Below are 14,017 nucleotides of genomic sequence, written 5' to 3' on the forward strand. Positions count from 1 at the left end.
CGAGGAGTAGGGTGGGACGGGGCCTGCTGCGTGAGGGCGGAGCGCCGGAGCCGCGGAGGGGAGGAGCACTGCGCGAGGAGGCGGCGGGGAGTCGAGTCGGGGGATAGAGGAGTCGAACGGTGTCGGGGGATGGGGGCGCTAGGGTTGACTGGCTCTGGGTTGGGCTGTATGTTTAATACTTCGGTAGGCCTTTGGAGTTAGCGGGCCGTTACCGGGCCGGCCTGCTAATTCCGTGCCGGGCCGTGCCAACCCACGGGCTGGGGTGACGGCCCAAGTCCGGGCACGGGGAGCGGGCCGAGCCAGCCCGGGCACGGTTTGGACCGGGCCGGGCCATGCTTGGGCCGGGCCAAATTGATCGTGCTTCGGGCGGACTAACGGCTGCGGGCTACATGCACATCTATAGCTGCGCCGCTGTCCCTGCTGACGTCCGCCTGCTGCGGACACAGCGCCCCTGGCCAGCATCTGCATCTCCTCTTCCCAAGAACTCGTCTTGGTCTCCTCTCCTCTCCTCTGCCGCCAGTCCACGCGCTCCTTCCCCCTCTGGCTCCTCCCTCACACGGCGCTCCTCCTCCTAATCCCTCCTCCTCCTCCTCCCCCTCCTCCCGGTCTCGTCCGGCAGCTCTCCTAGCAGCATCTGCAGCCGCCCCCGCCCGTAGCCCTGACCGCCGGAGATCCGGAGTTTTCTTGGTACGCGAACCCACCCCCCTGGTTCTTTTTTTTTTTTTTGAGAAGAACCCCCCTGGTTCTTCTTCCCGGCAAGTTCCAACGCCCTCTTCCAGTTCTCGATTCCTCACCGCGTTCTTGCTGTGGCTAGCTGCTTCGGTTTCTTCTCGCGTGGTGAGGAGGTTGGGTTGTCCTTGTGGATTGGGGATCGCCTGGCGCGAGGATGAATACGAGGCCGGTGGTGCTCGTCCTCCTCCTGCTCGTCCTCATCATCACGTCGCAGTTCGAGTGGAAGCAGCAGATCGGGGACGCCGCCGACGCCGACCCGGCCGCCGCGCGCCGGCGCCAGCAGCTGCTCGCCAGGGAGGACGCCGTCAAGGAAAAGGTTCGTGTCCAAGCAACCTGACCTAACTTCCTTTTTAGTTGTCCCGTGTGCTTTGCAAGGTTGGTGCATTCGCAATTGAAGCAGCTGTCATGCTTTCGCCCCCTTTTCCTCTTCCAAAGAAAAGCTTGTGGCAGTGATGTCTGAACTAAATTTGGGTACAAGTTGAAACTGTAATCGTCACTAAATCGGAACTAACCAAATTGTGCACGCATTTAATTGATTTTGGTCTTTCGGATTGGTTGACAGGTAGATTGAAGATCTGTGTCAATAGATAGTAGTAACGTCTTAAGCTAGGAGATATGAATCTATTAGAAATCTACTTCAGCTGGGGAATGCATTGTTAGTATATCCCATTAGATGTGAATCCAAAAAAAATATAGAATGGGCACTTTGCCACCTGACCTCTGGCTTGCTAGCACCTATCAATTTATAGCATGAAGGAGATGCAGCGTGTTTGCTTACATCATATATCATGAGCCACGAGTCAAAAAAAAAAAATCATGAGCCATACATGTGCTGCAGCCAGTTGCAAACCTATTTCTAGAGTAGTTTGCAAGCAGAGTTTCCGGTTACTAACAGACCTGCCGTTACAGGCTTACAGCCAGTGAAGTGAAATCACGGGAGTGATGATTCCCTGCATTTAATTCACAACTGTGTAGTTTTTCCCTTCCAAATAAGGTAACAGTTTAAAAATAGTACTACCTTCTGAAGTATGGAACTTTTGGTCTGTTTTTAGTTGCAGCTAGCTGGTAAAGAACCTTGTAGGGACGAATTTTGAGTATATTGGTTAGTTCAGCAAGAATAGAAGATATAAAGGAACTATCATGCTCTTTATTGCAAAATGGGAAGCACTGTTGTGTTCAAAGCATCACAAGAACATGCATTACCTATTGAGATCTAGCTTGCTATGTTATGCCTTATGCATGTTTGGTAATAAACTAATAACACAACCTTTGAGGTCCAAGCCTCAGTTGATGTGAAACAGGATAACAATTGGATAACGATCAATTACTGTATGTTTTGGCTTCAGTATTAGGACTAAAATTAATCCTTTGAAGAAATGGGGAGTCTTGACATGTTTTTGGCAAAATGAAGTCAGGCAACTGTTTTCAGTTACTTGATTACTTCTGTAATTAGGCAGTTTGACTGCTACCACATCATCAATTTTTTTATCCATCTTTCTGCAGAGTAGCATGTGCACTTATCATTGTATTTGCTTCAGCTTCAGCATCAATACAAAAGCAAAAAAATCACGGATGGGGTCCATATTGGTGCATCTCCCATGTGGAATTGAGAGAAAAAACAATTGTAGGAAGATGTCAATCTGTACTATGTTAAAAAGACAAGCAATGTAGATTTATATTGCACAATATTATGTGTGTAGCTTCTCTTTTTACATAATAAAAATATGAGGATTCTTGTTCACTCTTTTCTTTTATTTTCATTTTAACTTTTGCAAAATTCATTTGTTGTAACATGGCCTGCATATATGAAATTTAAGATTTTTTTTTCTCTGGGTATGCAGATTAACCATCACCCAAATAATCATCAATACTTGTACAGACGCCTTAACTTAGTTTGTCACTTTGTAGTTTGTCTTATATTCCTCAGGAGAAATATGTAGTGTTAATTGGTAATCATTAAATCATGCCATGAAGTAGAATGACTTAATTTTTAGATTCAGATAAGTGAAATGTCTAATGTCCTGAACTTTGCCCAGAAAAAAGGCATGGTGATGATGTATTTAAGTTTGATAGCCTTTGTTTCCTTATTATGATAGGCATATTGAATTGGTTTAGGTCTCATTGGTGAGATTTCGGAGTCCACTGTGAGTAAACAAGGATTCTGGTATTACATTGGAGCATCAGTTTGCCAAGTCTTTCTTTAGAGTCAACAATAAAATCCATGCATTTGAATGGTCTTCACTAATGAAAGTCATGGTATAGGTATTCATAACTAACAATCATGTACAGAGAATTGGTTGCTCACTTGGTTACTAAAGGTTGATGATCCTCCTTGAAAACATGAATTGCTTATGCTGAATATATTCTGCCAAGATTAGAAACAGTTGTTCCAGTTGCTGAATCTGCTAACTGAAGTTGTCAAAATCTTGAATCTGAATCAGATTGTAGGGAAAACTGAAGAATTAATATAATATCTAAAATTTGAAATTGGTTAGTGACCAGGGCTTTTGCTTCCCTATAATTGGAAATACAGTTACCCAACATGCTGCAATGTTTTAGAAACTATCCATAAAAAATCATGTACATAGGTTACATAATGTCATCTGATAAAAATTCTCAATTTTATTCATCTTTGATATAGAGATTCAAACCACACGGATGATACTCTTAGCACACATTGAACAATGCCAAATTGTAAGCTGGTAGATATTGTTTCTAAAAAGCTCGACCAACCTAGGAGGAACTAAGGTGGCATTGTGAATAAGAAGAAATGGGCACCCAAATTCAAGTAAAAAAGAACTTGAACCTACCTAGGTTGTGAGAGTGTACACCTGCTCAGTTATTACTATTTTGCTTCTTACATTTAGGATGTATTTGCCATTGAATTTTGCAGGCTTAACTTTGTGCGTACCATGTACATAATCTTTTTACAACTTAAGCATTGCGACAAAGTGAATTTACTAGTGGGGACAAAGGAACCGTTGGATACGAAATTCACATTCATTTGGTTTTTTATGTGATTCTATACATGAATTAAATTAAACATTAACTCCTGCTACTCACAGATAAGTTATGTTTGAAAGTAGACATCTCGAAATATAGCTTTGACCACTAGATTCTATTATAATGATTTAAAAAGTAAAGAAAAATTACAATATTTAACTACTATTTCAGATGAATCTGCTTATATTGTTTTCAAATAATTCAATCACAACATGAAATATTTATTAAAATTCAATGTTTAGATGCTTCAGGCAACCTAAATTGTCATTTATTTGTGACCTGAGGGAGTATATAAATAGGGAGAGTTACTTATTTCCATTGAAGAAAATTGCAATTTGCCATTAGTGTCTCAATAAGAGGCCCCACATGTATCACCTAGCAAATAAAGAATTGTGCAAAATTGGAATAGCAGAAAAGAAAGTACTCCTATAATTATCTCAATACCAGTGCATTTGCTAAAAGATACTTCTGTATCTTTTTTTTAAATGTTGCAATGTAAAATATCATGCGCTATTTATGCAAATTATATTGAGCGTGAATAATTGAAAAGTAATATGTACAGGTAACCATTTATAATAACCCCCATAACTGATAGAGTTGGAGATAGCATTGTATAAATTTTTTTTCCAGTATGCTACCACCATTTCTTTTGTAGAATCACATGGTCTTATGATTCTACCAAACTAAGCAGGATGCCAAAGTGAGATTGATCTTGGCTAGTAAAGTCATAGCATTGTAACTTAGAATCGAGTCTGACAATCATGTACTTGGCATCCTATTTGATTGCCATCTTGTAACTAATTATTGGTGAAGTGTTGGTAGCAATATTGTGATATGAAAAGATTCAACTATGTTAGGCCTTGATATTTAGAAATTAATCCTTTGCCCACCTCTTGGTCCAATATTACTTCTTGAGGGCATTATTTTGCTGAGTATAATATCTGGAGATACCTGTTCTTTTCCTCTGATAAGTTTTTTTCGTGCCATCTGCAGATAATAATATCTCAAGAGAAAAATATCCAACAACTTAATCAGCTTATTGAGAGCCTTCAGCGCCAGCTACTACATTGCCGTGGCAGCAATAACACTGCTCATACAACCACTGTGCCCGCCACTGAAGTAGGTGAAGTTGAGGAACATGAAACCATTGATGATGAGAACAGATGATCACCTTGGCAAATGGTTCTTAGATTCTAGTACAGCAGCCAACAAACCAGAGGTTAATCTGCACCTCGCTCGTATGGGATGCCGTCTAGTGGACGACCGAATCGTACTCTGATTCACTGTATTGTACACTCGCCACGACCAGCTAGCGGGTCGTCACCCATGTAAGCCTGTAGAGAGTTTGTAATCTGTATTGTGCTGTAGGCCACGGTCACTAATTCAATTGAAAAGCTACCTGACCATTATTTGTTCCGGTGATGGATGATTCTGCCCTCAAAGGTCAAATATACTGCATTGTCATTTTTTGCTATCTGGCCATGAAAGGTGAAATATTATATTGATGTGTACTCTAGTGCCACCTCAATGTACCTCTCTCAGATTCATGAACTCCACTTTGCCAGCCTGGTGCTTATATAGTGTACAGAGTAACATGTCCACCACTAGTGCTTGTGATGATAAACTTGTAAATTGCAGGGAAGCTGGTTGACTTGAGTAGGCAGTTGATCTTTCATTCTTCATGTTTCAGATAATGAAGTTCCATTCATTTCTCCTGTTACTATTAGAGAAGGAATGTCCTAATTTGGAGGCTTCGAATATGCTATGCATTTGTATTATGTACTGTGGTAGTGTATGTGTGCTTGACATTGTTGCCCTGCTTTTACCTCTGTCGGTGCTATGATGTGCTGTCATTTAATCAAATCAATCAGGGGCATGTTTGAGGTGCAATGATATTGGGTAGAGGTCACCCCTGTTGTTAACGCAGGGTTTCTTTTTTTTTTCCCCTCTGTTTACTCTGATTCGCCGATCCAAAGAGCCAGTTTACAGAACATCTATCCCTTATTCCCTTTGCCTGTCGATGTAGATGAAGAAACGTTGTAAAGGAAAGGCAGGACAAAGGAAGCGAACCACAAACAAAGGTGATTCGCCATTCCTGTCCCAGCTTGCAAGCAAACAAAGGCCGTGTTTAGTTCTTTATATGTAAAAATTTTGTGTTGGAATCTTGCTAATTTGAAGTACTAAATGAAGTATATTTATAAAACTTTTTGCATAGATGGGTTGTAAATCGCAAGACGAATCTAATGATGCTAATTAATCTATGACGAATTCATAATTAGCGAATTGTTACTGTAGCATCATTGTTGCAAATTATAGATTAAGTAGGCTCATTAGATTCGTCTCGCGATTTACAGCCCATCCATGCAAAAAGTTTTGTAAATAGACTTCATTTAGTACTCCATGCATGTGTCCCAACATCCGATGTGATGTTTTTTTTGCGTTTACGGGATTTACGGGTAAAGATCTAAACAGGCCAAAGCTCGCGTCACAGCTACCGAGGGCCCCTTCTATCCAAGAAAAGTCTCTCTCCGGTGCGTGATCCCGTCGTCACCGGCGCCTGTGGCTCTTGAGCGTCGGAGAAGAGGGGGAAGTAGGATTGGCTTGTTGGTGTAAATAGTAAAGAACTATTTCCGTCTCAAAATATAAGTTTTTGTTGACTTTTGCTGATCATGTTTGACCATTCGTCTTATTCAAAAAATTTGAGAAAAAATAAAAACAATTAAGATATACTTCAAATATATACGATGATAAAACATGTCATAACAAAATAAATAATATTTTCACAAAATTTTTAAATAAGACGAATGGTCAAACATGATCAGTAGAAGTCAGTAAATACTTATATTTTGGGACGTAGCTAGTTTCTACTCCCTCCGTTCCAAATTGTGGATTGTTTTGGCAAATTTAGATACATAGAATTTACTATGCATCTAGATATAATATTTATTTAGAACAAAAATCTACATATCTAGATTTGTCGAAACGATCTACAATTTAGAACGGAGGGAGTAGTTTGCTGCTACTAAGGTTGCTCGCCGGCTTTCACTAGTTAATCTCCTCTTGTTTATTTATGTGAACAGTGCACTGCTTCTCACACGTCGGTTGGCATATAAAGCACTGGCGAAGCTATGTTGTGGCCAAAGGGAGCCATGCCCCTGGCTATGCAAATTTTCCACTAGGTGAACAGTACTTTAGCACTGTCCATCAGATTAGCAGCTTAATTACCACGTCTGCCCCCCCCCCCCCCCCGATTCACACTGCTTCTTACTTTGCTTTATTCTTGTGCTCTGCTTGGTGCTTAATCACTCGGTACTTTATTTACCAGATCAGTGGAGATGGAATGAAATACCCTTGAGGTAGTTATCTGTACTTGGTTTCGTTGATGCCATTGTACTGGAAGCAATGGCGTAGCTCACTTACACTGGCAGAGCTACATTGTAGCCAAAGGGGGCCATGGCCCCCCTGGCTACGCAAATTTTCCACTAGGTAAATAGTAATTTTGGCACTGTTCATCAGATTAGTAGTTTAATTACCACGTCCGCCCCCTCCTAATTCAGTGTTCAAGCTCCATCACTGATATAATGGGTTAATGGTAAATGCTTTGGCCTGATTAGTTACTAGAACAGTGCACTGCTTCTTACTTTGCTTTATTCTTGTGCTCTACTCTGCTTGGTGCTTAATCACTCGGTCCTTTATTTACTAGATCATCAGTGGAGATGGAATGAAATGCCCTTGAGGTAGTTATCTGTACTTGGGTTCGTTGATGCCATTGTACTGGAAGCAGTGGCGTAGCTCACTTAAGATTTTAGGTGGGGCAGAATTAGTCTTGATCTTGGTTTGTCAAGTTTGAAGCCACCATATAACCATAGCTAAACCGCTGCAGAGCTCACGCTGTCATTTGGAAGGAGTGATGGGGTGTCTTTGTGCCACTAATTAAGGGTGTGTTTAGTTCACTTTGGATTTTGGATTTTGGGATTTTGGAAGAGAATCTTTCAACATTTAAAGTATTAAATGTAGACTAATTACAAAACTAATTATAGATCTCGTCTGTAAACTACGAGACAAATCTAATGAGCCTAATTAATCCATCATTAGCATATATTTACTGTAGTTTTAATGTAGCAATTTAGTATCTAATCACATCCTAATTAGGCTCATCAGATTCGTCTCGCGATTTACAGTCTATTTATGTAATATGATTTATTTTTCGACTATATTTAGTACATCATGCAGTCGATTTACAAAATTTTTGAATTTTGAGATTTTGGATCTAAACACGGCCTAAGCTGGGGCCCCCTTGATGCCGTATGGAGAGCTTCGCCACCGACGGGAAGTGGCATTCTTGTGATTAATATTTGTGCAAGATGTAAATGTCTTTATGATGTGTGGTGATATTATTAAATAATGTATCTTTGTAATTATTTGAAATTTGAAAAAAAGCTTCAAATTTTTTGTTATGAGCTGTATCACAAACTTTTGTCGATAATTGGGCTTAAAATAACATTATTTTTAAATCGGTCACAAAGACCAAGAATTGGGACTGTTATAGCTTGACATGTGGTCCAACTGAAGGCTGACACATGGTGTAATCAATATTGACATGTGGTGTAATAAAATATTGACATGTGGCGTAAAAAACATTGACACGTGGTGTAATAAAATATGGGCATGGATGCCACGTCAACCAGCCGCCATGTGGATGACATGTCAGCTGCTAGCGTTGATGACATGTCAGAAGCCAACGTGGATGGGACACGTGGATCCAGAAATCCCGTGATGAAAGTTTTTTCATCATAGAAAAAAAAACAGTTCTGTGATGTGTTTGAACGTTTCGTCACGGGAACACAAACTTGATGCTTGTTTTATGACAAAGTGAAATTCATTACAAATTCATTACAGAACTTTCTTTGTGACGAATTTGATCTTTACAATGACGAAAGCCATTCGAAGTTACGATTTCCACAAGTGATTACATTAGTGACAAGATTATTTTTGACGTCACTAATGTATATGTCTTCTTTCTTTGTTTCTTACGTAGTGTTTACCTTTAGAGAACATTGAGGAACAATAATTTTCACTGATTTTTTAGAAATCCATCAGGGTTTGCCGACACCGACGACCAAGCCTACCTTCACCCCTGACTCCTCTCTTATAACATATAGTAGTGACAGAGAATAAATAACTTTAACAAGGGAAAACATTTACTATATCCCACACTCCGCTCTCCACCATTTCATTATACCGATAAATCCAAGATCAAAGATTTCCTCGCTTCAACATATCAGGCAAACAAACGAAAATGGATTTTGATCCTCTTAAAACCCACATATGCAACTTTCTAGCTAGGTTATAAAAGCTCTTGGATACAATGCCTCTGTTTGTTGGCCATGCTTTACCACCATACTTGTATACGAGTTCAAAAATTTTACCCTCTTTACATGTTCTCCCCACAAATGCTACTCGTGGTCCTCAACTTTTCTACAAATATGCACGCCCTTCTAATCCACCCTAAAAACATCCCTATATGTTTGCGAATGTGAACTCCTTAGCGTGGATCAAATTTTGATCCTCATTGGATTGCGACCTTTTTTTATTTATTTTATTATTATTATTTAAAAATTTCCACAAATAGTCAAATATGTATACTATAAAAATAAGTAATACAATAAAGTCATTAATGTGACGATAAACTTATTTGATACGAATAATAACTATACAAAACTGGTGTATATCAGTTTTGGTATGATCGAATATTATATATGTAGTATCAGTTATCAGCTCCCATATCAAATTTATCAAACTCGTAAAACATTTTGCATTTTTAAAATGGTGTATATATATCAGAGTGACAATTATACTTCCGTTCTTCTCTGTTCTCTCTACATAATACATTTTGCATTTTAGTATTTTACTATGATGGGGGACTAGATACAAATGCGTCTCTGTAACAACCAGGAGGCCGTATCTGGTACGATCCAAAATGGCCCTGTGCTTTCTGGGGAGAAACATTTGAATTTTGAAACCACGGAGGACATTTTAACAGATCTGGCCCTGTGCTAAATGGCCCCATCGATCTATGGCTATATCCATGACTCGTTTAATAATATTTGGTAGAAATACAGACTCGAGATAAATCCTTACTCCTAACAAAAACATATTGGATTTTTTTAACGTGAAAATGTCTATTTTACCTAAGAAATAAATCTCAGCCGTTGACTGTTTACTTAGATTGACACCACCGTTGGCGTACTTTAATGTCTCAACCCATTAAAACTTAAGACTCATATCAATTTTTTTTCAATTTAAGGTCCACATCAATTGTCTTAATTAAAGGCCTATTACATAATAACTTAAAAATCTATTATAAGAAATAAATTTTCATAATGGCCTATACATATCCTTATTTAGTGGTTGGAAATGCAAGTAAGATAGCACAACTTGGAATTGCAATAAAGTAAGAGAGATAGAGAACACCAGGATAACAATTCAGATTAAAGAAAAATCTCACACAAGCAATTCATGATGAACAATATATATATAAAAAAGTAACCGAAAAGACAAGCTGTGCTGCCGGGATCAACCAAAGAGTAGCGGTCGTGTCTAGCAACACGATCAAGTACCTTTGTAATAGCCAAGTGCACTGTATACTGTCTGAATAAATGTCAGCACGAACAAAGTGATTGCGGCGATGACCGATATGATCACCCATCGGTTGGGGCAGAACTGGCTCTTGAACTCCGAGTACGCTATACTGACATCTCTTTCATGATGCTCAATCACCTTTTCCGATAGGCTGTTGAGGTCATCAGGTATGCAGGCTTTTACTTCATCCACCAAGAAACTCCCTACGTTGTGTAGAAACCTCAGAACATCCTCTTCCCCGTTATTCACCGAGCAGAACACGATGCCCTTCTTCTGCAGTAGTTTAACATCTGCTTTGGTCTGTAATAGGCTTTTCATACATGCGAAATGGGCTGTCACGGGAAGCCCGTACACCGGATACCGCTGTTCAAAGTTGAGAAGCTGGCGGAATATTTCTTCGCTGTATGGGAACAAGTGCAGGGGTGCTACTTGCATCAGTGCTGATATTCTCTTGTTAGAGTATACCACATCAGAGCTACTGTCGAGCCGTTTAAAACTAGTTGAGGATTCAAGCAAGTTTGTTGCATTAGGAATATAAAACTCGACAAACCGTTTCGCAGGCTGCTCTTGTTCGGATTTTGTATGCACCATCCACTTGCCTTCTTCGGGTGTCCGGGTCCAATGGAAGATGTGCAGTAGATGTTTGAAGCCGCCGGATGGGAGTTTGCCGAACTTAACCTTGGATTTGTTCACTCTAGGGTAGAGATCATCAAAACACGACATTGCTAGTCTGTCGATGCAGGTGCCAGACAGCTCCTTGCTTAAAGCTTGAACTTGTAAATACAGCCTCGACAACAAACCACGGAATCTGGTTGCTGATGCGCAACATGTCGATTTTGGTCTTTATCTGATCTTCCATTATTCTTTGGTATAGAATTGAAAATTGCAGGGACCTCTGATCTGCCGGATCACTGTTGTTACCTCTGGATCCTCGTAAAATTTCGGTACCATTCTGGACCTTTTGCAACAAGAGAATCGCAAAAGCTAAAAAGCAACCGGCCCACAGCAACGATTCTAGGAGAGCAATGCTTTCTTTAAAAACAAAGTAGTGATAGTAGCTCTTGACTAGATCTTCCCTCTCCTTCATGAGACCAAGGAACAAAGTCACGTCGAGACCAAGCCATCTGGTCATAAACGCAGCATATTTCCACATGTGTTCCTCTTCAAGCCAACCGCCCACGCCCTTGAGGAGGAGGATACCGATAGGAAACCTTTCAGGATAGCTACCAGTCCGGTATATCGATGGCTTGTCTTTGCTGGTGTCTAGAGCCGCTAATGCGGGCTGTACTTTAGTTAGATCGGCGAACTGTCCATCTAGTCGATTTCTTATATTGACAATCCACGTTTCCTCAGGAGCGTGGTCTACCTGTACATATAAGGTTTAGAAGTATTCATTAGCTAAAGGAAAATTAAGCACTGGCTTAAAAAAGGTGATTCATGCCTTCAACAAGAACTTCTACTACACAGTTCGGAATGGGAAATTAACATTCTTTGCTAGGATGAGTTGAAAACTTGAAATAGCGAGATTTGACAGTAGGAATACTTCATTTTCAATTTCATGTTTTTGAATTCTGCCTCCAATTATTTAACAACTGTAATAGTTCATTAGTCGCTATCTTACTATTACTAATTGGAGGCTCCTTTGAAATCTCCACATGAAGCCACCTATGATCCTAGGTGGACACTCTAAAAAATAGAGAAGCCTTATAAATTCTCACAAAAATCAGAAACATCTAGTCATCAATCTAACAAATCTAATTATAATAGCCATCGGATCTGTTATCTTTGCTTATAAATTACCCACCTCTGCCATTATGAAAATAGACTAAAGTAACCCCCTAAACATGTATCTAAATTTCCCACCTTTGTCATTATAAAAAAAATCTAAAGTAACCCCCTAATCTTTATGTAAATTACCCACCTATACCATTATAATACAAATAATCCCTTTATTTTTCATATAAATTATCCAATTATATCACTATTAGAAGTTAAATTACTCCTAAATCTAACTCTAATTATATGATTATAATAGAATATCAGTGCATCAATATTAAATTCTAAAGTACCATTTCTATCATTACTAATATTATTCTTTGTATGAAAATACTACCCACGATATTTGTCACCATGTATTCATGTATAATGGAAGAGATAAGACTACCAATTCAAAAACACATAGTTCAACATAATGTATATATCGAATAAATATGGAGGTGTGATGCAAAATGAAATATATTGTAACTAGATAATGATAAATATATATTTTAGAGTTTGTGTTAGAATATTTAATTGATGAAAAATAGCGTAACTATAATTATTGATCTCATTCTTATATTAATTTTAATTAGTACGTGCGGGAGTACGGGTTGATAGGCTAGTTATGAAATAATTTCAAACGTAACTAAATTTAGAATAACTTGAGATGTAGTACAACAAAACTAACCATCTTAATTGGTCAACAGGTGCGGATCTGCTACTCGCCATGAGATCCGGTAAAGCTGAGTGTTTAGTTAGTGAAAATTTTTGGTTCAAAGGTCACATCGATTGTTTGACCAAATGTCGGGAGGGCTTTTCGGGCACTAATTAAAAAACTAATTTTAGAACTCGCTTGGAAACCGCAAGACAAATCTTTTGAGACCTTTGACCGCATCATTAACACATGTGGGTTACTATAGCATTTATGGCTAATCACGCACTAATTAGAATCAAAAGATTCGTCTCATCGTGTACATCCAAGCTGTGCAATTAGTTTTGTTGTTTAACTACATTTAATGTTTCATGCATGTATTTAAAGGGGAGACAAAAAATTTTGGGACTAAACGGTCCCAGCAAACTACGCTCAGAAAGAGCTTTATCTGCCTACCATGTTGCTGGAGCAGTTCTTCGAACAGCTTGCAGAAACATCAATTAGCAAGCTGGCAGTTGAGCAGAAAGGAGGCAGAACCGGTGCTTTGACAGCCAGCGGCACTTTGTGGATGTATATTTCAAATAATATATGTTGCAGCAACCTGAAATTGAATAAGGGACAGAAAGATGCAGTGTGATTGAAACATTGCAAATTTTCAATAGGAGTCTGGTTGCATGTCAGAAAGGAATACCTCAGTATAGGTGATTGTAACTGTGCAATTAAAAACTTTTTTCCTTAAGAACCAGTCTTTGGTCTAGTGGCTAAGGGCAAAGCTCTCCGTGTGGGAGGTCATGTGTTTGAAACCCGTTTTTTTTTTTTGGGGGGGGGGGGGGTCTTTTATAGTTGTTTCAATTCGAGTGGCTTGAGCCTCATCTTTATCTTAAAAAAAAGGACTTCTTTGCTTGTGCATGAATATAGATGAGTAGAGGAGGATATTTGATTGATGTTTGATCTGTTTTTTGTTGGAATAATTATATTTTGATCGATGTGATGTAATTTTTCTTAGTTTCAATTTTCAAGAAATTACTTGACAGCCACTGTCAACCTTTCAGAAAGAAAAGAGGGGCAAAAACAAAAAAAAAGCCGGATTAGTTATCAAACCTGTATTTGCGGGATGGAAGGCAACAAAGAACTGGTTCAAGGGACTCTGCTAGGTGGATAAAATATCTTCAGAAGCTTCGTCGCCATGACCGGGGTTCATGGAGCTGTGAAGGAGAGAATAAGTATCGC

At 39.3% G+C, this 14,017-nt stretch overlaps 2 protein-coding genes across 3 annotated transcripts; one reads left to right on the top strand and one right to left on the bottom strand.

Annotated features, from left to right (window-relative positions):
* The first annotated feature begins 405 nt into the window (after positions 1-405).
* LOC120659717 lies at positions 406-5,240 on the top strand. 2 transcript variants are annotated; one of them, XM_039937945.1, is made up of 3 exons: positions 406-687; positions 869-1,048; positions 4,729-5,240. In XM_039937945.1, exons 2-3 carry the CDS (start codon positions 887-889, stop codon positions 4,900-4,902), a joined length of 336 nt encoding a protein of 111 aa, XP_039793879.1. In that variant the 5' UTR covers positions 406-687; positions 869-886; the 3' UTR covers positions 4,903-5,240. The 2 variants fall into 2 exon arrangements, with proteins under 2 accessions (XP_039793879.1, XP_039793878.1); XM_039937944.1 differs by having other exon boundaries at positions 414-687; positions 815-1,048.
* A 4,959-nt stretch (positions 5,241-10,199) lies between these two features.
* On the bottom strand, positions 10,200-13,944 carry LOC120659719. Its single transcript, XM_039937947.1, has 3 exons — positions 13,889-13,944; positions 13,244-13,388; positions 10,200-11,743 (listed from the first exon to the last, which is right to left on the bottom strand). Exons 2-3 carry the CDS (start codon positions 13,244-13,246, stop codon positions 11,087-11,089), a joined length of 660 nt encoding a protein of 219 aa, XP_039793881.1. The 5' UTR covers positions 13,247-13,388; positions 13,889-13,944; the 3' UTR covers positions 10,200-11,086.
* Between the last annotated feature and the right edge of the window lie 73 nt (positions 13,945-14,017).

The sequence above is a fragment of the Panicum virgatum genome, chromosome 2N, assembly GCF_016808335.1.
Source record: "Panicum virgatum strain AP13 chromosome 2N, P.virgatum_v5, whole genome shotgun sequence".
NCBI classification, from domain to species: domain Eukaryota; kingdom Viridiplantae; phylum Streptophyta; class Magnoliopsida; order Poales; family Poaceae; genus Panicum; species Panicum virgatum.